The following is a 21,389-nucleotide window of genomic DNA, read 5'->3' as shown; positions in this document are numbered from 1 at the left end:
GTTGAGAAGCGAAAATCCAGACTCAATTGAAATGTCCACACTCATATTAAGCAATAGTGACTGAAAAAGGAACCGACTGTGAGGATAAAGCAGAACATATAATACAGATGGTGTGTGCGGACAATCACTTCACCCCACGCCTTCCGGGACTATACCGTGGTGTAGCTGAGAGCTGGAAGCATGCCCCAGATTTTCTGCATACTGTCTGTAGGGGCCCCAAATGTCTATAAGACGAGAAGCCTCTGGTAGAAGACCGGCATATACCTCGCAATTTGTATTACAATAAGCCAGGATGCGCAACCAGCCTGCCAAGGTAGGAGCGGTTTTGCGGCCCCATAATAGAGCAATTTCATGTTCAGTCAACTGTAAACTGAGGGATGCAAAACATCTGACATTTTTGGGAAAGTTCAGTGTATCCCAGTAGCGCTACTTCCGGTATGGCGGTAAGGCTCAGCTTCGTCATGGCCTCCAGTGTGTTTTGTATTTCTTCCCAGTATCTGTGAAGCTTGGGGCAAGTCCCTGTGAGGTGAGCAAAATCAGCATGTGGGGCTGCACACTTGGGGCAGGTGTGTGGTCTAGTTGGGTCTAATCTGTGTGCCTTAGCTGGGGTGAAATACATTCTGCGCAGGAACTTGTAATGTAGCAGCTTATGCCTACTGTTTAGTGAGACATCCTGTGTCACTGCGCAGCATTTAGCCCACTGATCGTCCGTGATAGGGTGTCCTAGATCTACCTCCCAGTCTGTGCGAACCTTATTGTCATGGACTGGCCGCAAGGACGTGCAGGATTTGTGTAGTTTATAGATGAGGTGTGCCCCCCTAGGGCTTTTGATTATTAGTGTTCGGACGGGAATGACTCTAGCTCTAGGGGGAACCCGTGCAGCGCAGAGCAGAGAGGATCCAACTCAGCACAAAACTGTCCATAAAGGCGACGGTCTAAAAACGGGTATCTTCGGACGGGGAGAAAATATGTCCCTCAGGGTATAGGTCCTGTAGTGTAGTGATGTCAAAGTTGGTTACCGTTCTCCAGTGATTGGAAGTGAACAGGCTTTTGGGACAGGCCGGGCAGAGGAGTACAGTATGGGTGCAGCGGTGACCAGTCGCAGCTTGTCCCAGGCCCAACTGGTGGTGGAGACCGTCTGTATGTCCGTAGGGTCTCTGGGAACTCCCTTGGGCAGTACGGTTGACAACCATTCAGGAAGGACAAAATCCGCCTCCGGGTGAAGATAGGGGATGCGCTCGTCCAGGTGAAACAACGCGTAGGTATAGCAGCATTGAGCCACTAAATAATACAGTTGGAGATCTGGCACGCCATACCCACCTCTATCATATGGTAGGGTAAGAATGTGCCAGCGAACGCGTACCTGCTTACCCTCCCCATACCAGCCTTGTAAGGAGCTTACGCAATTGCAAAAAAATAAAAATAGTGAGGGGAATAGGAATATTGTTTAAAAAAAATGCAGAAGTTTGGCCAATACTATCATCTTAAGAATTGAAAACCAGCCAGCAATGGACAAGGGCAAGTGTAGTCATCTCTCAATCTGAGATTTAAGAGTGGTAATTGCTTGACCGTAGTTTAGGCGAACGATCTGGGTAGTGTCAAGATGTATATGAATGTTTGAAAAGACAGGAATTTAGGAACAGCAATTTCAAATGGACACAAACTGACAACATAGAATGCCGACTATGGATTAACAATGTACATGATGGCATGTGGTTAAAAAAGATGCTTTATTTAATAATATTGTTGAGAATTTAACTTTTTAACATTCATCGATTTAGATCCAGCAATGAATCTCATGCTGTGCAGTTTATGATTTTTTTTGGGTCACAGTACATTTCAATATAATTATACAGTTCATAAATAGATCAAAAAGATACAAAAATACAAAAATACTTAATATTAATCTGAACACATGGCTAGAAATAAATTATAATTGCTACGCGCGTTTCGGCTATTAGCCTTCATCAGCAAGCCATGATGTGTGTTCCAAATGTACCTATACAAAATACGTGAAAAATCCATATCCATGCCAGTGTAACGTCCTACTAATAAAGTTACATGTGCATTCAGTGCATTAGATTTATTATTTACAAAACTTTGGTTAAGAACAAGAGGGAAAAGTCTTACTATATACATATATACAAGGTTACATACACTAACATAAACAAGTCATGCATTGAATAGCAATTCATGAGTTTTACCATTAACTCTAATATACCGTGAATAAGAGGGCTAGAGAAGAGTTCCTGTTCCCTACGACAGTGAATTATAAAAAGTTCAGAGTATCTGCTAGTTGGTAGCTATGTGTGGGTACTCTAGCTAGTAGATATCTGAACTGTGTAATGAGAGGGTAAAGGGACTCGCACTCCCAGAGGGTCGTACTGGAAGTTAATGGGAAGTTCAGATTTACGCCAGTTAATACCTAGGCCGGAGTAGAGGCCAAACTGCAGTATTTCTCTGAGGGGCTATAGGTTAACCCGGGGGTCCCTAACATAGAGGATGGTATCCGCATATAGGGAAATTAGGAGGGGGCCAGAGTTAAATTGTAGGCCCCTATGTAGATGCCGTTCCTGAAAGTGACCGATCAGGGGATTCATGACCAAAATAAATAGCAAGGTTGAAAGGGGGCAGCCCTGTCGTGCCACGGGTTAGGGAGAAGGGACGGGACAGGGTTCCGTTTATGCAGAGCTGTGCTGTGGGACGGCTGTACAATAGGGCAGGGTGGCTATGAAGCCTATTGGCATGCCCATGTGGCGCATGATCGAAAGGAAGAAGGGCCACTCTAAAGAATCAAAGGCCTTCTCTGTGTCCAAGAGGTTTGCAGCCGCCTGTACCGCTGGGTTGATTCTATGGAGGACCAAGAAGAGTGTCCTAAGATTTAAAGAGGTGGATCGTGGGGGACAAAGCCAGATTGGACCGGCGATATGATGAATTCCATCAACTGGGAAAGGCGAATGGCGACGATTTTGGCTAATGTTTTATAGTCTAGGAGCAAGAGGGATAAAGACCTGTAGGATCCACATGACGTTGGATCTTTTCCAGGTTTAGGGAGGAGGTTTACGACCGTTTCTCTGAGCAAAGTGGGGAGTATTTGCTTCTCAAGGGCCTCTGCATTAACCTCAATCAGCTGCGGGCCAGCAGATCTTTATATGCCTTGTAAAAGTCCCCAGCGAAGCCATCCAGACCGGGGACAGAGGATCAGCGGAGAGTGTCTATGGCCCCAAGCACCTCGGTTTCGGTTATTGGTTCATCGAGGAAGTCTTGCATGTCCTCCAAATATACCAAGGCAATTTCTGATAAATAAGCTTCCTGCGCCAAAGGATCTCTCCCTGCCCTAGTGGAGTACAAGGCAATGAAGTATTCTAAGAACTCCTCAGGAATCTCCGAAGTGGAGGTGAGTGTCTGATCTGAAGAAGAGTGTAGCTCAGTGATGCAAGCTTTACTGTAAGGGGGCCTTAACATCTGTGCCAGCACCCTGCCCGGTCGCTCACCCTCTCTGTACTGCCTAGCGGCATGATATTTACCATGGTATAATATTTCACGGTCAGCGGCGTCGCGGAATTCAATCAGAAGAGTTAGCCGGCATCCTGTCGTGTCTGAGGAGTGCAATGTGGCGTCATCCAAGTCAGCGAGTTCACGCTCAATACGGGAGATTGTGGTGCAGACACCTTTCAGCACACCAGAGTGTTTAGCTATGCACACACCCATGATGTATGCCTTGAAGACCTCCCACACTACCGCTGATGAAAAGCAGCGAGACTCCCAAGACTTTTGTTGCCGCTTGGTGCAAACCACCTCTAATTCACTCTAAGATTAGTGATCAAAATAACGAGGCGGGCGCTGGCAGTTGGAAGGCGAAGAACAAGTTTATTGCTCTAGAGGAGAGTACACCACTTCAGACACCGGGGCTATCGTCAGGAGGTGCTTTAACTGCATCTCTGTGGCAAGCCCTTTTATACTATTTTCTGTCTGTTTATTACATGGTAAAACATTCCTGACATCACTTTATTGCATATTCAAACATCCTTGAATCCCCGCCTTAAGCTAGTTCCCACCAGACCTTGCTGAAATCGTCCCCCACCCAGATGTAACAGATGATCTCTATCTGGCAGCTGGACATGCCAACAGGATCTAAAAGTACGTGGGATCGGTCAGATCTAAGGGTTTGGGTTATTGATTAAGTCAGGCTCCTTTGTTGGTGAAACAAGCCCTGCCATGTGTAGGCAATAAACAATGTCCACAGGGGTCGGTTAGTGCCTGGGACCAGACGGAGTGGCCAGGTGCAGGGAAGGAGGTTATAAAAGGGGGCTTGCCTGTGCATGGAGGATGAAAGGACAAGTGGGTTTGGCGCGGGAAGTGACTCCGGGGCACTGTCATGCTGACATGGTTTTATGACCCCAGTATGTGTGCTCGGGCTTAATCAGAGCGCGGGGGTGACTGCGGGGTCAGGGTGACACACAGGTGACCAGCAGTGTATGAAATGGCCGTGATGTACAAAATGGTTGCCGCTTACGCGCACGCAAAGGCCTATGTTACACAAGATGGCGCCGGCAATGTTCATATTTATCGTCTTATATTCAACACCGCCCAGGAGTCCACTGACCCAGTGTTTATACTGAACTAGTCTTCTATTGCTTTGCGCACTTCAAAGAGATCATCATAGAGCGCTCTAATCAGGAAGCGACATTGGTGTTCAAATCCCTCTGGACGAGGGTTACCCAGACGGAGCTGAACCGGAGAATGGTCTGAGTATTTTCTAGGGTGCGTCTTCAGTGCTTGAAACCAGTTGGAAATAGCCATGGAAGCTAGCCAAAAGTCAATTCTCGTCCAGGTGTGATGTTGGCCAGGATAATGTGTATACTCAGTGCAAGTGTGATAGGGCTGGCGCCCGATGTCTAGTAGGGTAAACTGCTCGCAGAGTGCCATGAGGGCGCGTTGAGAATGCAGTTTAGTGTCCGAAGTTTAGGCTGTGCTGTCTAATGCAGGATTGAGGAGCAGATTAAAATCCCCCCCAAACAAGAGCAAGCAGGGGTCTAATTTTAGTAGCTGGGTTTGTAATGAGTGATAAAATTCAGGCGAATCAGTGATCGGGGCGTGAACACACACCGCCACCCTGTGTCCCATGAGAAATCTCGTGAGAATTACGTATCTGCCCTCCTTGTCCCTGACAACAGAGACTAAGCTAAAGGAGATTTGTTTGTGAATAAGTATGGCCGTACCCCTGGCATAGTTACTAAAATTGGCTAAGTACCCGTGAGCACCCCAACTCGCTGCAAATCTGAGTGAATCAGTCTGGGGTAATTGCGTTTCCTGTCACTAAGCCACATCTGCACTATGTCTGATGAGGTAATGAATAACATGTCTCCTTTTACGGTTATCGTTGAGGCCTCTGACGTTTCAAGACATAAGGGACAAGCCTGAGGGACCATCTATATTACCCAGCTGGGCCATTGGGAGTGTGTATCGAACATGTCATGTAAATGCAACAATGAAAACAATAATATTGTGATAGTGAGCATACCGGCATCCAACTATGAACGTTTGAGCCAAAATCCTGTGAACTACTATGCAACACCACACTCAGCCTCTTCCAAAACGGAGAGAAGCATACCCCAAAAGTAAAGTCATGTCCCAATATACCAATAAACTGAACTGCAATGACGGAAACCCCAACAAGGTATATTAGAATTCCAAGAAAATAAACCAAAGGTGTACACCATGAGGGGTGGCAACGCCACGCCAGTCAAGCAGACATTAAAAACATACTGGTGAACTGAACATTAATATCCCAACTTATGAATACTATTAGACAGTCTCCTGCAGGGTGTGCTGATCAACCTGTGCCAGCACTGGAAAACAGTTCCATGCTTGTGTTGGAGCTGCTACCCAAGGGCGAGGATCTGTCCCCGTTGCCCCAGCCCGGTTATTATTCTGCTTGTATGTGCAGCAAAATTCCTGCATCTCCGTCGGGTACTTCATGCCCAAATATCTGAGAGTGGGCTTGACCCACTTGAACTTGTAGTGGGCTTCCTGTTTCAGGAGCGTGATGTCTGGATATAGCGCAGTTTTGGAGCCTTGCCAGTCTGTTTCATTTTTCTCTGGCGAGGTGCAGTGCTGTGTCACGGTCTTGGAAGTCCATCGCCCGCATAATGATTGGCCGCGGGGAATGCCCGGATTTGACCTGGGGCCCAAAGAGCGGTGGGTGCTTTCTATAAAGAATCCTGTAGTGAAGGACTCCCTGCCAAACATGTCTGCCAGCAGGGTCTCGACTAAGAGGTCCAGGCAGCCTGTTGCTGTAGTCTCCGGAACCCCTAAGATGCGAACATCACTGTGCCGACTACGCGCCTCAAGGTCTTTCTTCTTCATGGCCACGTCTTTAAAGATGCACTCCATTCATTCCAGCCACTTGACAGATTGCGCGATTCCACCCTCTGTCAGAAATCCAGGCGCTGATCATGCGATTGGATTGTAGCCCCCATATCTTCCAGGTGTTTATCCAGCGTGTCGAAGCGCCCCTCAAGCGCATAGAATCCTGCTTTCATTTCCAGGATTAGTGTGGATGTCTGTGCAAAGAGACGTCTGTGCCGTCTGTACCCTAACTACTCTCTGCCATGGTGGGTTCGTCGTTACGGGTTTGCTCTACAATTTTTTCAAATGGCAGGTTCTTATGTTTAGTGTCTTTACGGGCCATGCTGCTGTAGGGTCGAGTTGTGTAGGCTATAGTGACGCTAGGCCGCGCCACATGTGCTTATTAGGCCTGGAAGAAAGGCTCACATTGTAGGACGATATTTAAGTCTGTTGGACCAGAGAGGAGACCCCCGTCGTCAGCTGACAAGGAACCCCAACTGAGCAGATGGTGGTGGTGGTGTTTGCCGACACAGTGGGCCTGGCGCAGCTGTCATAGAGCTGATCTGTCCTCCGTGGTAATGCAGTGGGGAAGCAGGCTTTCACCCCTCTTGTGCACCCGACATGTAAAGGCCAAGGAGAGATGCAGGCAGGCAGGCTGGAAATGATGCCGGTCCAGAAATCAGCAAACACAACAGGTGATGGACCGAATGTGGATCAATGTCACACACTCAACCCAGTCCAAAGATCTGGGCCCAAATCCATCGTTATTTTGCACTCCACACCACCCTGGGTTAGACACTGGCGATATGCAAATCAGCTCTGACCCTGTGCCCCGTGGGAACAGTCCAGTCCGAACTACAAAAGCCATGTCCTTCCCAGAACGGAATCAAGCATCCGAGGACCGGACCGGTTTCGAGGTAACACCTCATCAGCCCGGCTAGCTTGACTCCAGTGGTGTGGAGTGCCTGGGACCCACGTCTGGGCATCCCCAGCGCACTTAGGGCGGAATATGCAAACACAACAGGTGATGGACCGAATGTGGATCAATGTCACACACTCAACCCAGTCCAAAGATCTGGGCCCAAATCCATCGTTATTTTGCACTCCACACCACCCTGGGTTAGACACTGGCGATATGCAAATCAGCTCTGACCCTGTGCCCCATGGGAACAGTCCAGTCCGAACTACAAAAGCCATGTCCTTCCCAGAACGGAATCAAGCATCCGAGGACCGGACCGGTTTCGAGGTAACACCTCTCATCAGCCCGGCTAGCTTGACTCCAGTGGTGTGGAGTGCCTGGGACCCACGTCTGGGCATCCCCAGCGCACTTAGGGCGGAATATGCAAACACAACAGGTGATGGACCGAATGTGGATCAATGTCACACACTCAACCCAGTCCAAAGATCTGGGCCCAAATCCATCGTTATTTTGCACTCCACACCACCCTGGGTTAGACACTGGCGATATGCAAATCAGCTCTGACCCTGTGCCCCATTGGAACAGTCCAGTCCGAACTACAAAAGCCATGTCCTTCCCAGAACGGAATCAAGCATCCGAGGACCGGACCGGTTTCGAGGTAACACCTCTCATCAGCCCGGCTAGCTTGACTCCAGTGGTGTGGAGTGCCTGGGACCCACGTCTGGGCATCCCCAGCGCACTTAGGGCGGAATATGCAAACACAACAGGTGATGGACCGAATGTGGATCAATGTCACACACTCAACCCAGTCCAAAGATCTGGGCCCAAATCCATCGTTATTTTGCACTCCACACCACCCTGGGTTAGACACTGGCGATATGCAAATCAGCTCTGACCCTGTGCCCCATGGGAACAGTCCAGTCCGAACTACAAAAGCCACGTCCTTCCCAGAACGGAATCAAGCATCCGAGGACCGGACCGGTTTCGAGGTAACACCTTTCATCAGCCCGGCTAGCTTGACTCCAGTGGTGTGGAGTGCCTGGGACCCACGTCTGGGCATCCCCAGCGCACTTAGGGCGGAATATGCAAACACAACAGGTGATGGACCGAATGTGGATCAATGTCACACACTCAACCCAGTCCAAAGATCTGGGCCCAAATCCATCGTTATTTTGCACTCCACACCACCCTGGGTTAGACACTGGCGATATGCAAATCAGCTCTGACCCTGTGCCCCATGGGAACAGTCCAGTCCGAACTACAAAAGCCATGTCCTTCCCAGAACGGAATCAAGCATCCGAGGACCGGACCGGTTTCGAGGTAACACCTCTCATCAGCCCGGCTAGCTTGACTCCAGTGGTGTGGAGTGCCTGGGACCCACGTCTGGGCATCCCCAGGGTACTTAGGGCGGAATATGCAAACACAACAGGTGATGGACCGAATGTGGATCAATGTCACACACTCAACCCAGTCCAAAGATCTGGGCCCAAATCCAGATCCAGAAATCAGGCCATGTCAATGCTGCTGAGCAGTGAATTGTAGGGACGGGCAGGGTGCTGTATTCCAGGGCCCACTACGGGTGAGCAAGTGTGGTGTGGTGCGCTGAAGACGGTAGCAGGCTCAGTGTAGGGAGCGCGCTGCAGAAGTGGCGCCGTACCCTGTGCGCGTCAGTGACCCACCAGCGTCCGGGTAGAGGAGCAGGCAGTACGAAGAGCGCAGGCACTATTGAAGGACTTTTATGGCAGCCCCGGGTGGATGGTAATAGCCACAGGCTACTCCTGTGATGGCTCCAGGTCGGCCAACCGCCATCCTCTGCATGGGAACTGCTAGGCAGCAGAAGCGGCGGATCAAACATTCCCCCACCTCGCTACTTGACCCGCACCCTCAAAGGCGCGGTTGCTGCTGCCCAGGCCCGCTGCGGGCCCTGTCCCCGCGGGGCCTACCAGTGGGAGGGTCGGCAGGTTCGGCAGGTTCGGGCCTACTCGGCCGATCTGGCTGGAACGCAGCAGAAGACAGACGGGCCCAGAGGGGGGATCGCCAACCACCTCCAGTGGACTCACCCGTGTCGCAGCAGCTGTGCAGGCCAGGCAATCAGCCGCAGCGGGCGTCGGTTTCGGCATGCCACGAAGGAATAGCAGCGTCCCCAGCATAGGCGCGCTCATCCTCCCAGCACTGCAGTCGAGCAGAGCCCCACGGGGCTCTAAGCAAATCACTGTCCAGGCATATCTATGTGGATACCACACAATGGGCCACCCTCCGGAGCAGAGTGTAGTGGCGGTAGTATGTTGGTTAGTGGGATAACCCCACCTGTCTGCATACAACTGGTGGAGCTTCAACGCCGCGCGGCCATGTTGGTCTCCGGCTTGGCAACGCCCCGAAGGCAGTGATGTCTGAAATTACCCTTGGACGCAGCATTCCCTGCCAGCCATCAGATTTGCACGGCAGCACACTAAGAAGACATGCTTGGCTCAGTGTGCCGTTTTAAGCCAGAGATACTAGCCTCTATTATTAACAAGCCATTCACTGGAGATGCCCTGTTCAGACAGGCAGTGAATGAGTCATTGCAACAATTCAAAATATGGGGGCACTAACATTTAGGGCTTCCTATGGAAGAAGAGCAACATCATCTAGAATGCCCCCTGGCAGAGCACCATTCACCTCACCAAGTCATGCAACACACCTCTTACTTACCGTGGCAACACACTGCTAGGCAGCCCTTTCATGGAAGGGGAAAGAGGGCAGACCCCCTCAGGGGGAGGGCCAGCAGGCAAGTGACTTGCCCAACATAACCACATGCTAACACAAAACACCAGTGGGTTTCAAAAAAGGAGATTACCTGCAGGAATGGTATAAAACCACCTCAAATTATTGGATTTTGAATGCGATAAGTCATGAATACTGTCAAGGAGCCACCACACATTTGCCAAACCCAAAGCTGTTTTAAGGACAAGACAAGAGACCATTTAACTCATAAAAGAAGTCAATGAACTCGTACAAAAAAAAGGCATAGAAAGGGTCCCAGCAGTGCAGACAAACAAAGGAAACGACTCTCCTTGTTTCATTGTCCCAAAACAAGATCGAACTCCGAGACCAATCCTGGAAATTAGATTCCTAAACAAATTCATTCATACCCAACTCTACAAGATGACGATACTCCAAAGAGTAATTCAACTCCTAAGAAAGGGGTATTATATTGTAACCTTAGATATAAAGGATACCTACTTGCGCTCGCCTATGAACCAAAACCATGAAAAATACCTTCATTTGGTATTGGATAAGGTGCACTACCAATTCACAGTGCTACCACTTGCCCTGAAATTAGCCGCACAGGTCTTCACAAAGTGCCTCGCAGTGGTAGCATCAGACCTAAGAAGACAAGGTAGCCATGTCTACTTATACTTTTACGATTGGCTAGTAAAGGCATAATCAAAACAAAAACCACAAGAAGTAGTAGCCACAACCAGAACAGGGAAAAGTATTACTGGGAGCAACCTTAAACTCGAGGACAGCACAAGCATACCCAGTACTAAAGAGAGCAACGGCATCACAGAGCAGACTCTCCTCTACCAGAGGGGACTCTCTGACAGTGAGGACTGCCATGAAACGAATAGACATGATGGCATAATGCATACAACTCATAATACATGTGAGACTGCACATGCTCCCCTTCCATGAATGGATGTGCAACAAATGGTCATAAGTCATTGGGAGTTGGGAAGATCTAGTAGCTGTGACAGCAAAAAAAAACAAAAGGAGATACAATGATGGAAATCAAAAAGCATGATGGTAGAGAGACCATTCAAAACACCAACTAAGACAGTCACCATCACAATGGATGCATCCCACAGAGATTTGGGACCGCACACATGCAACCTGAATGTATGCAGACAATGGAACAACACAGATGCGCTGAAACACATCAACTACCTGGAAAAGAAGACCGTTTTCCTAGCACTGAAGGCTTTCCAAGCACATATAACAGGCAAGACCGTACTAATATAAAAAGACAACACAACAACCATGTTTTAGCTCAGCAGACGGGGATGCACAAAATCATTCAGTCTGAGCAAACTATCCCAAGAAATGTGGAAATTGATAATGCCAAGGAATATCACACTACAAAATGTCCACCTAGCAAGGATACAGATTAAGCAGATAAGAAAACTGATCCGATGAGTGGGAACTAAAACAAAAAACACTGGAGAAAATATTCAAGGTCTTTGGTAGACCAACAATAGACCTATTCGTAGCAGTCAAAACCTCAAAATGCCTCCACTTTGCCTCCAGGTTTTAACACCACCAGTCAGAAGGGAATGCCCCGTCAGTAAACTGGTCGTGGAGATTTGCATACACTTTTCGTCCAATTCCCCGGATATTAAAGCTGCTGGATAAAGCCAGGCAACCAGGAACAAACCTCATCCACATAGTGGGTCAGACAGACCTGGTACTCTTACCTAGTACAGATGCCCAGGGGACAAATGATCGCAATCCAGGCAGTGCAGGATCTGTTAATAATGCAGGAGAGTGTACAAGCTGTAGCCAGCAACTGTCAGCCTAGTGGCCTGGCTCATGAATATCTAGAATTCAGGCACCTACACATGCTGCCCAGGACAATGGAAACCCTTAAAGAGGCAAGGAAAGCTACCATAAGAAAATGTTATGCTGCAAAATGGAACAAATACATGAAGTGCCCCTGGTGTAGGCTATAGTGTAACAGCTTCTTCACATCACCAGTGGTGAAGCGATTCTTGAAAGGAGCTTAAAGGAGTGCACAATCAATATAATTTTTCCAGCACCATTATGGAACAGTAACACTATGCTAACTCAATTAATGAATCGGCTGTTTGAACCTATGCACAAGACTGATCTCCAATCACTCCCACCCAGGACCTCCTTTCTAATTGCTGTCACATCACTACGCAGAGTGAGCGAGCTCTAAGCACTCACAATACAGGAACTATACAGGGCTCGAAAAATCCACTTGCCCGCTCGCATTTGCGAGCCAGATTTAATTAGGACAAGATATTTTTAGGTCCTACTCGCCCTTTCTGGTGAGTAGGAAGACAAACTGACATTTGACCTCTGTCTCTGAAAGCAGAGCTAATGTGGCTAGATATCAAGATTTAAAGGCACCTTTATTGCTCACATAGTGAATGAGCAATAGAAATACTTTTTTAAATCTTGTCAACTTGTCACATTTGCTCACAGAAATCCAGTGCATTACAGGTAGATAAAGTATTGTTTTTTAAGTTACTAGACCTGTAGGTCTAGTAACAGTCTTTAGATTTTTCGAGCCCTGCTATACCTGCAAATACACAGACAAGGTAGTTCTCAAAACTAACCCACAGTTCATACCCAAGGTGGTGACCCACTTTCATGACAACCAAAGCATCTTCAAAGAGCCAAAGACACAGACTGAAAGAGCCCTACACACTTTGATGTAAAGAGGGCTTTAATGTACTGTCCACAGAAACAAAGATGTTTCGCTATGTAAACCAGTTGTTTGTCTCCTTCGGCAAAGCATTCAAGGGTGCCCCAGTAACTACTGGCACAATCTCAAAATGAATTGTAGAAACAATATAGACTTGCTATTCTAGGGCAGGGATGACACTGCCTACACGCTCAGCCCACACGCTCAGCCCACTCAGCAAGGGAAAAGGCTCAACACCAGCATTCCTAGTAATCGTGCCCATGGACTCCATCTGCGCAGCAGCCACATGAGCGTCACCACACACCTTTGCAAAACATTATGTTGTGGTCAAGCAAATGAACAAGAAGCACGGGGAGGACTAAAGGTACTTCACCACCTGTTTGCTAACACTTCTGCATTTCATCCCAAACAAGGGATACCCCTACATAATCTAATGGACAGCATAAAAATCCCGAAAAGGGTTCATGCTGCAAAACTAAATGGTTACTTAGCAGTCGCAGTAGTTTTGCAGCTTGAAGAGTTTTATGGATTCACATGCGACCAACATACCTCCTCGGCAATGGGAGATGATGCGACCAGGTTGGAAAGAAAAGAACAAGGAGGAAGTATACCAATAAAGAAACAAAAAAGAATTTGAAGATGGCGACAACGCACACGAACATTCGGGGTGCGGTCTGATGTCACACAGCGGATGGGCATACCACCAAATGATGGTCGATGCCCACAGAAAAAGGGAAAAAAGACAATTCCGGACACACCCACTAGTTGCGTGTGAATGCAGAAAACTCCAAGCTGCAAAACTATTCCTACTGGTAAGTAATTATTTTGTTCCTGATCTCTTGCATTTGCTCCTTTTTTAAAAAACCTTTCTCTCCATTGATTCATTTCCACCACCTCCTGCAAGCTTATCCTCACTTCCCTCTTATCTCTTTCTTCTTCCTCACTCCGCCTTTTTTGCCTCATCTCTTACAACATGCACTTGTTCAGAAGAGAACTTTTCCATTCTGGCAGCCCTTCTTTCACATCTCAGTGACCTTTAGTATAAGTTTTTATTCAGTTAAAGTACTTTATTTTCAGTTTCTCTCACTACTGTGATAGACTGAGATGAAATGACAGCAATAGTACTGTCATGATGTAAAGAGTGTATGAGCTTAAACAGAGTCTTTGTTAATATAATCCCCAAAAAATGCTCAACACAAATGCTAAAGCAATTGCCCTCGAAAGTCTTGAGTTTAAAAGTCCTTTTCTTCCTTTTATGAGTCCCTGTTATTTTTTTTTCAGCTAAAGGCAGTGTTTTCCTTTATACATTGAATAACCTCTTGTTTCCAGAAGTTTAATAATGGATCAAGCTATCACAGTATAACTTTTTTTTGAGATTGTGTCCTAAATGACACTCTACATCTCTCAAACCTAGAGTTTGGCAGCCTTTCCCGATCATATCTCCACAGTTGGGATTAGGTCATGCTCCTAACGCAAGGCTTATAAGGAAGCCTTGTGTTAGAAGCATGACCTAATCCCAACTGTGGAGATATGATCTGGAAAGGCTGCCCAACTAGACCGAAACCCTGTGTGCATCTTCAATATTCACATTGACATTTTTTTGACTCACCGATTAATTTAATATATTCTCTAGTGATTTATAAGGTAATGTGTTTTCTAGCCAACAGTGGTAAAATGTATGATCTTTGCGAGCTTCCGCCCTCCTTTACCCTGTTGCCCCGCTTCGATACTTTCAATAGGCTGAAGATTTGCTTCTCTTGCAGAGGCTATGAAATATAAGTAGGCCCAGATAAGAATTTGATAATCTCTGTAAAATCAAACTAAAAAATACAAACCACTAACATTGCTCTTTGGGTTTGGCAGGGGGGCTGGTGTAGCATGGGGAAAAAAAGAAAATAAGCACTACTGAGTGAAGGTATTTTAGACTATAAAACAGCTAACTACTAATATCTCTTCTGCAGAACCCTGATCTAGGTAATTTTGACACTTTTACTATCTCTTTTTCCAGTTCTTTCCTGCCAAATCCACCCCAGCCCACTGAAGCGTTCCATGTCATTGATTCCCACGAGTCAGCAAGTCTCCAGCGACTGGATGGGAACAGATGAGCTGGGTGCCAGATCTGCTTTCATTTCCTCTGACCATGCACCCTTATCCCCTCAGAGCAGCGTGGCATCATCTGGCAGTGAGCAGACTGATGAACAAGGTCGCAATACATTTCAAGAGGAAGGCAGTGGCATGAGAGGTGAGGTCCTGCTATGCTCTTACAAAGTCCCATTATTTGGGGTGGAAGATACTATGGCAGCAGGTGTGAAATCCTGTGTTGTGGGTGGAGGGTGTTCTTGTCAGGGATGAATGACAGGGGAAATAAAGTGCAGTTGTTTCAATCCTATTCTAGGGTTCTCCATTCTCCTGAGCTGCGGAATGAGAAGTGAGTCTCTGAAGTTGCCTTTTAGGGTATTCTGATGAGTCAGTCTATGGTAATAAGAACTGTGGGGGAATTCCATTAGTTTAAGTGTTCTCTCTATCAGATGCAGTGTTAAAAGGAGTGGTCTGCATTTTTAGGGCCCACTGCTGTCAGCAGCACTGCTGTTGGAAGCAAGCTTGCAGGGTAACAAGATGGCGAAGGTCTAGAATGGAATGCATTCACATTAGGTGTTAGGATTCCTGGAATGTTAAACATAGATGTCGATATGGCTCTCTTGTGAGGGGTGCGCAAAGCAGCATTGATAAGATATAAGGCTTTAGTAAACATTAGAGGTCTTTATACTCCAGACATAAGTGGAATTCTGTTTCGCTTATGTCCGGAGTGTCATTATAAGTACCCCCATACCAACCAACACTCAGTTTGCAACCTATGCTTCTTGTCCGATAGAGAGGACACCTGTGAGGCCTGCAAATCTTTTTGATCGTAAAAGACCCTTAAGAATGACATGCTTCTTGCCAAGAAATGCAGCACAAGCATGCGAACGCTGTTCTGGACATCTTCGGTCGGCAACAGGATGAAGACGAGAAGCTTCAGCAGCACACTAGGAATCACTCTCTATTCATGATTCTAATTCCAAGTCTCAATATGATCTGAACTCTGCCACCCTTCAGCCAGCACAAAAGCATCAGCAGTGAGTACTTCTTCCCCGACCCAAAGCCCAACTCGGTCTTGACTGAAAACTTCTCCTGGTCCGCCACTCCAAAAAGGCCATGGTTCGCACGGAAAGACTGAATCGGAAGCCCTGCCCTCTGCTCCAAAAAGCCTGCCTACAGCAGGGGCCTCCACCTCTGCGCCTACAATGTCTCATCCTTCAGTATCAACACCGAAACAAAAACTGGTTATTTTGGATCTGACAGTAGCTCCACCTAAGTCGAAGAGCACTCCACTGAAGTACTTACGGATCGAATACTCCTCCAGGGCCAATCCTAATGTCATGCTGGAAAAACCCAATGGATTCAACCTAGAACTAAGAAAATAGTGCTTTAGCCTGCAAAAACCACTCTTCAAAGAAACTATTAACTTTCCTGGATGCTTTAGATGCTTCTCTACAATCTCTTTGGAGAAGAATTCAAACAGGAAGAGGCGACAGCTGCGGAAGAAGGGGCCTTTTCGGTCCCAGACTCGGATTAATACTTAAAAATCGAATTTGAATCCGACGTTCCAGCAGGACAGTGTGCCATGATTACTAAAGCCCCCTTACCACTTAAACTCTCTTCCACTAAACATGAGGATTCAGCACCACCTCTACCTTCGAACCTAGGTCGGCACTGAGACTTTCTAACGCCCTCTGCCCTGGCATCGAAACACAGTCAAGCCTTCCGGCTCAGGATCCCAAACGTTCCACTCCAAAAGACCAATCTAGCTCTGAGCCAAAGTCTTCTGTTTCAAAACACAAGTCTGCTAAGATGTCTACACAATGCCGACGGCAGTGATGAGCCTTTTCTGGTAAACATCGGGTCCACTTGTAGCCATTTAAGTGCGCAGAGAGCAGAGCACACATGATGTGGCAGTTTGCAAAGCCCTACATATAATTATCGTGTGTGTCTAAACACGAGGGAAGAAACCGCAGCACTCTTATCCCCCGGGAAATGAGCGCAAAGCTTTCAGCTGCTGCGTTCCTGGCAAGGATCCGAGATCAAACATGGCTCTGATGTGGTGCGATGTAGGGGATCGTCCTGCTGCTCGCCTCGGCAGACTGCAGAGCGGAGGCAGGAGAGGCCACTGCTAGAGACCACCTCGTCGAAAAGAAAGAGGTCAAGGAGAGAGGGGTCGGACACACGGAGAGGCCCATCTGCGTCAAGCCACGAGACGCCGATTATGGGTCTAGAAGCCCCGCGAACAGACCAGACCTACCCAGTGGGATGGCTGGCAGTGCTTTCAAAGCCCTGCACTTGGTGCAAAAGTGTGCCACAATCGTTTCAATGTGTGTTCTGGGCGCTAGAGTGTCACGCAGCGTGGGCTCCGGCGGCGACTCCTCTGGTGTCACTTACATAACCTGTCAGTCAGGATGATTGACCCTCTCATTGCTGGTGTGCAGCTCAGTACCTAGAGCCAGGGCGGTCACCAAACTTTCCATCTTAAGGAAAGCCATGAGCCACCAGGGCACAAGTCCTAAACTAGAACGCGGTGCGCGCATACTGCAAGGAATGTGAGGTATGCAGCTGGCACCCGGCCGCGCTGCCGCTTGCTCCCGAGCTCCCTAGGCCAGGGGAGAGAGAAGGCGGGACATGCCCCGCCTTTGGCCCATTGCTTGCTGTCTTTCTTAGAAAAATGCATGCAACGGCCAATAGCGTGTGAGCAAAAGAAAATACACACACAAGCGTTTAGTCTGAGTTGAAAGTCCTTACCAGAAGCCTTGCAATGCAGCGCATGCGAGCTGGCTCAGGCAAGACCTAAAAAGGACATTGAAAAAAGTCCTATCCACTCCACCTTGCTATCCCCTCTGCCATATTTACCATTACTACAACTGCCAGCCTCAGAGACACTACACTTAACACCACAGGTGTCTACTCATACACAGCCTGATTTAGAATATTGATAGATTTGGGGTCTCTAATTGGCACAGGTAGGTACTTGTGACAAATAGGGACCCTTGCCTCTAGTCAGGGTAAGGGGGTACACTCCTAAAATAACCCCTGCTCACCCCCTTGGTAGCGTGGCACGAGCAGACAGGCTTATCTCAGAGGCAGTGTGTAAAGCATTTGTGACCACAGACAGTAATCAAGTGACACCACTACGTATGTACACCTCACAGGTTTTATATAAAAAATAAGTATTCTTTATATGGACTTATCAGAAGACCACAAACGACAAAAAGCCACAATACTGTACTTAAAATGGTAGTTTTAGCTTAGTTCTGTTCACTTCTTAAAATGCGACACTTTGAGTCAATGTACCTTACGATGCATTACCCATCCACAACAAAAGTGTTGCAGCGATTGAAATGCGGCAAAGTTCCGGTGCAAAGAAATAAAGACGTGAAAATCTTCCAGATGCGGCACGCTTCTCCAATGATGCAAGAAGTCTTGATTCGATGCGTCCGTTGCAGCGGCGACACCCTTGTTCCGTGATGCGACGACAACAGCTTTGGCTCAGACTCTCTTCTCTGACTTTGCGAGACTCTTCCGCACAAAGCGACAACTACAGCGGCAACATCCAAGACCCGACGGCAGCAGCAGCAGCGATGGCGACATGGTTCCTCTGCGTTGCGAGACACTTCTTTCAATGCAGTGCAATACGAGAGCTACAGCGGCGACATCCAAGATGCGATGGCAGCAGCAGCGACGGCAACACACTTCTTCCTCTTGAGTCGCGCTTCTAGCTCCTTGTGACACGCAGTCCCTCAGAAGGCCCAAAACAGCAGCAGGCACTTCCCAAGGAACTCTGGGGAGCTGGGGGTTGAAGTCTGTTGTCCCTGAAACTTCAACAGGAGGCAAGCTCTGTTCCAAGCCCTTGGAGATCCTTACAAGTTTATGAATGTACACAAAGTCCCTTTCTCCTCTCTTTGGAAGTCAAGCAACCACTGCAGGCCAATCCCCCAAGCAGCATTTCAGCTTAGGGTTAGTCTCTCCTCAGTCTCTCTTGGTTCCACTCCTGAGCAAAGGTTTCTTCTTGTTTGTCCAAAAGTGATCTAAATTCTTGGGATCAGGGTCCCAATATGTATACCCCAAAATCCTTTGTCCTTTGATGGCAGAGGGGCCTTTGCCCAGTTCAATCCAGTTCTGGAGCACTCTGTCGACATGACTCCTTCTTTCCTTTCACAGTGCAGGGCAGAAACATCAGACGCCCCACAGGAGGTGGAGCCAGCATTGTGGAGAGAAAGACCAGCCTTGGAGCAATTTGTTGACAGGATTCCTTCTCTTCTTTCACAGTGCAGGGCAGAGACATCAGCCGCACCACAGGAGGTGGAGCCAGCATTGTGGAGGAAAGGCACAGCCCTATTCAGGTCCCAGGTGCTACTCCTCACTCCCATCTAGATGCAGATCTCTCTATTCACCATTGGGCTAACTCATTCTGTCTCTTGGAATCCCCCAGCCCTGTCACTCAAACTCTAGACAAGGAATACACAACCTAGCAGAGGCAGGCTTTGGATAGTTAGACAAGAAAATACCTACTTTCTAAAAGTGGTATTTTCAAACACAGAATGTTAAATCAACTTCACTAAAAGATGTATTTTATCATTCTGAGTTCAGGCATACTAAACTCAAATTTCTACCATGTTCTCTGAGTCAGTTAGGATGATAAGATGTAATAATCTAACTGCCCATTCTGACCTATGGAGAACAGGTAGCCTTGCAATAGTGAAAAACGAAAATGGCTGTAATTCACTATTAGGACATAACACACACACCAGGGCATGTCCTACCTTATACTTACAATGCACCCTTACCACGGGCCTACCTTAGTGGTGACTAATATGTAGAAAAGGGAAGGTTTAGGAAATGGCAAGAGGGTGCACGTGCTCAGTCAACATGGCAGTACCAGACAGCACATAGGCTCTGCAATGGCAGACCTTAGACACACTTTTACAAGTCGCTTCTGTGGGTGGCACAACCAGTGCTGCAAGCCGTCCAGCAGCATTTGTTTTACAAGCCCTGGGCATCCCTGGTGTACTGTACTGGGGTCTGACAGGTAAACCAAACCAGTCAATCATTGAATCACCAATTCATACATCAATTTACAATAGGGAGCACTTGCACTGTGGCACTGGACAGCAGATGCACAGTGCCCAAAGCATCTAACGCCAGCAAAAACACATGAGGCAACAGCAAATGGAAGGGAGACCCACGCCAATGGTGCCAGATCTAACAGAGATGAAGATGACAGTGCTCCTTTACGAAAAGATCCATGGTATGATTACAATATTGATCCACCATAGATAATGATCCAGATTTATACCCAGCAAAACCATCACCTGCAGCTGATAACGTATTTTATCAAGCGCTGATTTCAAGAGCAGCAGCTTATCATGGGGTTACAATGCACAAAGAGGCTTTCCGTGACAACTTTTTATTTGAGACACCAGGGCCTTCACATAGAAGTAGTCAGTCTCCCTATGTTGAAAGGCATGATTATGCATGCAGATGAGCTTTTTAAAGACCCTGACAAGAAATAAAATCCATCACCATCCGATCCTGTTTTTATTGAAGGACAGCTACACTTAGACTCACTAGTAGTTTCTATTCCTCGTAAAAGAGCAAATTTACAGAACTCTGGAGATGCATCCCCCCCAGATAGTCTAAATTAATTGACGCATCCGGTAAAGAGTAGCTGCTCAATCGGCTAACCACTGGTGTATTGCCAAGACGCAGGTCCGACTAGCTAGGTATGACCGGGCTCACTGGGACGAGATGGAAGGCCTACTTCAATACATTAGACAGAGAAGCACGGAATACTCGTGTGCTCAATTGCGAGAACTGAATTGTTTGCTGCGTTTGGACCAACAAAGCCATCAAAAGTATTTAATAGTTGCGCTGTGAATAGCACAGGGTTCGCGATAGCGGTATTTTAATACAACCTGTATTCAGGGGATTTAGTTTTTATCATACTGAAACGCCACTTACTTGCACGTTAAACATTTTAAACTCACACGCTGCTTAGCGGACTTTCACCCCGATCTCAGGGACATAGAGAGGGTACTTTGGGGCAGCCATCTTGGTTGACAGTCTAGTTGCTGACCAGCTGCACTAGACCGCCTACTTAAGATAGCCAATGCAGCCGCGCAGCGGACACGCGCTGCGGGCGTGCCGATAGCGCTCCGGAGGCGCGCCAGTGGCAAGCCCGTCTGCACCCGTCCGCGACCTGGCTGCGCCCAGTGCCGGTCCTGCTGCCCAAAATTTCCAAAACTCTGGCACCCAGGGTACCCCATCCCTCCAACGGCAACTTTTCTATACCCGTGAAGAGCTGCTGATAATAGACAGTCGGGAGACCACGCCGATGAACTTGTTAACAGGTTACGGCAAGCACTTAAACTGTGGCCTAATTAATTGCAGGTCACTTATTAAACACACCTTGAGATATCCTGTGCGGTCGAGGATTCGGATCTCGACATGCTGTTTTTAACGGAGACCTGGACCAACGATAATTATTCAATTGAACTAGGATTGGCATGCCCACCTGGCTATAAATCACTGCACAGCCCTAGACTGACGGGCAGAGGGGGAGGTGTGGGGATGATTTTTAAGGAGAAATGGAACTGTGTA

General features: G+C 47.7%; 1 protein-coding gene across 4 annotated transcripts in view; it reads left to right on the top strand.

The window, feature by feature from the left end:
- SAMD4B (sterile alpha motif domain containing 4B) overlaps positions 1–21,389 on the top strand; it is a 1,107,967-nt gene that overhangs the window by 333,667 nt on the left and 752,911 nt on the right. For all 4 annotated transcript variants that reach the window (XM_086938873.1, XM_086938871.1, XM_086938870.1 and 1 more), the window contains exon 4: positions 14,710–14,943. In XM_086938873.1, the coding sequence (XP_086794999.1) occupies positions 14,710–14,943 (234 nt within the window). The remainder of the gene's footprint in view (positions 1–14,709; positions 14,944–21,389) is intronic.

Source organism: Lissotriton vulgaris, chromosome 9 (genome assembly GCF_964263255.1).
Source record: "Lissotriton vulgaris chromosome 9, aLisVul1.2, whole genome shotgun sequence".
NCBI classification, from domain to species: domain Eukaryota; kingdom Metazoa; phylum Chordata; class Amphibia; order Caudata; family Salamandridae; genus Lissotriton; species Lissotriton vulgaris.
This window is presented reverse-complemented; position numbering and strand designations above follow the sequence as displayed.